Below are 3,406 nucleotides of genomic sequence, written 5' to 3'. Positions count from 1 at the left end.
TTATATTTTATTTATTATTATAATTTTTTTTTAATATCATTGTTACCCCTAACATTTACCTTCGGTCAGTAACTTTTTTTTTTAAATATGTTTTTTAGTTTTTTTTCTGTATACTTTTTATCTCGTGCAAAAATCTAACTCATGCAAAATTGACACTTAGTGAAAAATTGTCTTCGTGCAATTTTGTTCCTCATGCAATTTGTTCCTCGTGCAATTTTGTGCCCAGATGCAAATTTGGCTTCGTGCAATTTAGTAACCTCGTGCAACTTTATCTTTCTGCAATTCAGACCCGTTCCCTAGATGAATTACTAAACATATAACTATACTATTGCAATTTGCCATTTAAACATTTTTTTATGAACATGTTTTAGAAAGTTACTAGGCCACCTAAGATAGCTATAAAATATGCCCACTCTAATGTTGAGAGTAACTTTAAAAAGCTTTTAGCAGACAAACTAGGTGTTATACTGTGATTGTAGTAAATTTATAAAATCTAGAAACTCTTAATTACACCAGTTACCTTATTTGCACCAATTACATTACTAACAATTAGTTTGAAAATAAATACTAAAACAGCGCCTTTATAACTGTTAATATACAGCTAATTTAGAAATTAAGATGTTAACGACAACATTAAATTTAAAGCATTTAATGTAAATAAAAGTTTTAAATTAATTTAAGAGAATCATAAGTTGAAAATAAATAAAAAACAGTAGTAGACGCGCGGAAGATCAATAACTTTCTTAAAAGTAAGTTTCTCATAAGAACACTGTTAAACCTACATTGTTCCTAGTTTTAAATTTTTTATAAGTACTTCTTGCAAAAGGTACTTCTCTTATGCATTTTAATTTTTTGTTTTTATTTTTGTGATGAAAATCGTTTGTATTTATTTTTGTAGTTATTAATTAGCAAACAATATTTGAAAAATGAATTTCACTAAATCTTAAATTACAATTAAACAGTGGTAAATGCTAAACAGTTATACCATACCTAGCTACTATTTTTCATTGAGCGACATAAAAAAAATACTCAGAAAGTTTAGTCTAAGGACCTGATGCACCAATTACCACAGTTTATTTGAAAACAAATACTAATTAGCGACTTTACAAATTCTAATAATGAACAAAACTAAAAACTGAGATGTTAAAAATAATATTAAACTTAAAGTACCAAATAAATATAAAAAACTTTATTCAATTTAAGAGAATCGTGAATTGAAAAGGAAAAACAAAACAGTAGTAAGTGCGTGGAAGAACAATAGTTTTCTTAAAAGTAAGTGTCTCATACAACATTATTAATCCTACATTGTTCCTAGTTTTTAAGTGTTTTACGAGTCCTTCTTGCTAAGGTTACTTTCGTATGCATTTTAATTTTTTGTTTATTTTAAGTGAAAATATTCTTGAAAATGGTTTTATAGAATATAGATAATAAGTAGTATTTAAGCAGGTATAATTAAAAACTTGCGTATGAGTCTTAAATTTTAGCAGATTGTGCAAAGTAGTTTATGTTCAAGCTACACAAAAGTAAACAATTTTGAAATGTGTATAAAATTTCTCTATACATTAAATCGAAAACAAAAAACATAAACAAACAACACAGGTATACGGTTATGTTTATTTATTAGGTTTGCTGCCTGAATGCAGATCTTCAAATACAAATAAAAAACAACGAACTAAAGCTCTTATCTTAACGTATACGTTATTAGTATGTCATTATGACGTAGGTACTAAAGAATTTTAATATTTCAAGACACACTTAATTTTTCAGTTTTGATAGTAAACAAAGCTATTTAAATCTTTTATTTTCATTTTTTTATTACAAGACTTTGCTGAAGCAGATCTATTTATATTTAGCTATAAAACATCAAAATATTTTTTTTGTAATCTTGTGATCAAATATTGCTATATAGATAAATTTAGACAACTTTCTTAAACAAAAAAATATCTTATTGTATACCTAAGTTTAAGTTTTAATATTTATAACTAATAACTTAAATTTGAATTAGTATTGAAACAAAATGGTTCAATTCTAAAAAATAGTTTTTTTTTTCAATCATCAAGGAAGGTTTAAAGTCTTTTTGAACGTTAAAGTAAAAATCTTCAAAAACATTCTAGTCATTGTTGAGGGATGTTTTGAAAATAAGAAAAATTAAGTCACTTCGGAAACCCATTTTTCACGTTTAATTTTATAATCAAAAAATCGAGATCTAAATAAGTTTAGACGTTTTTCCTAACAACAAAATTTCCATTATATAGTAAATAAAGTATGTGGTTAAGCTTTTATTACTAATAAGTTATTTTAAGTTAAGTATCAAAACAAAAATGTTTAATTCTAAAAAATAGTTAGATCATTGTTGAGGAACAAAGTCTATCCAAATATCTTTTTTTTGTATAATTTTTCAAACAAAAGCAAATAAAAAAAAGTTTTAATTCAATCACTATTCAAATGTAAACATAAAAAAACTTATATATATTAGTTTTAAACTTTTTTATTTTGTGAAAAAAATTAAACAAGAATCGTTAAAAATCTAGCCTTTAAAAGTTAGAGAAAATTATTATCATAAGAAGTCATGGTAAAGTTCAAAAAAATAACTTCACTGGAAGTTACAAAACTGAAATTATCAAAATAGATACAAATAATTTATTTTTCAAAGTGTCTAATACTGTGGTATCATAGCACAAGAAAAGTAATCAAGCCATTTTGTAGCTTTAGAAGATTCTTGTGACCATTTACGTTTATCAACATCATAATATATTACTGTGTCTCCGTTATTTTGAACTATTAGGATTCTGTTCCCAAATGAGAAAGCTTTGTTTAAATTAATATAACTGTTAGGTGATTTAAGAGCAACAAACTTTTTACAATAATTGTCAAATATTTCACAATTGTTATATCCAACACCAATGACAAACAATTTATCTTTTACAACAACTAAACTGTGCTTTTCATAACGATTTATCGTGTTTGGCATTCGCGACCATTTATCAGCAAATACATCATATGATTCTACGGTGTTTAGTGTTCCACCATGTCCTATTCCACCGGAAACTACAATTTTTTCTTGATAAATCACACAAACTGCAGAAAGTCTTGCTTCGTTCATTCCAGAAACTTCTTTCCATTTTTTATCTGGCCAGTTTTTTTTTGTCGTATCGAATTGTAAGCAAGAGTTGCTTGTACGTCTGTGAATGTCAAGTGCCCCAATAAGGAATATATTATCCATAAATGCACAAGCACAAAAGTACTTTTTATCATCAGGTATTAGGCTTATTAGGCTCCATTTGTTAGTTGAGAATGAATATTTTTCTACAGCCTTCACAGATTTTTCAGCATCATTACTGCCACGAAATACATAAACTTCTCCTTTTAAACAAACAGCATCTGATTTTTCTCTAAATCTATACAT

General features: G+C 26.2%; 1 protein-coding gene across 1 annotated transcript; it reads right to left on the bottom strand.

Moving 5' to 3' along the window:
* Positions 1–2,656: 2,656 nt before the first annotated feature.
* Positions 2,657–3,406, bottom strand: LOC145836271 (kelch-like protein 23). The gene has a single exon (XM_082944090.1). The coding sequence runs from the start codon at positions 3,404–3,406 to the stop codon at positions 2,657–2,659; it is 750 nt and encodes a 249-aa protein (XP_082800216.1).

Source organism: Thalia democratica, chromosome 5 (genome assembly GCF_965202585.1).
Source record: "Thalia democratica chromosome 5, ktThaDemo2.hap1.1, whole genome shotgun sequence".
NCBI classification, from domain to species: Eukaryota; Metazoa; Chordata; class Thaliacea; order Salpida; family Salpidae; genus Thalia; species Thalia democratica.
This window is presented reverse-complemented; position numbering and strand designations above follow the sequence as displayed.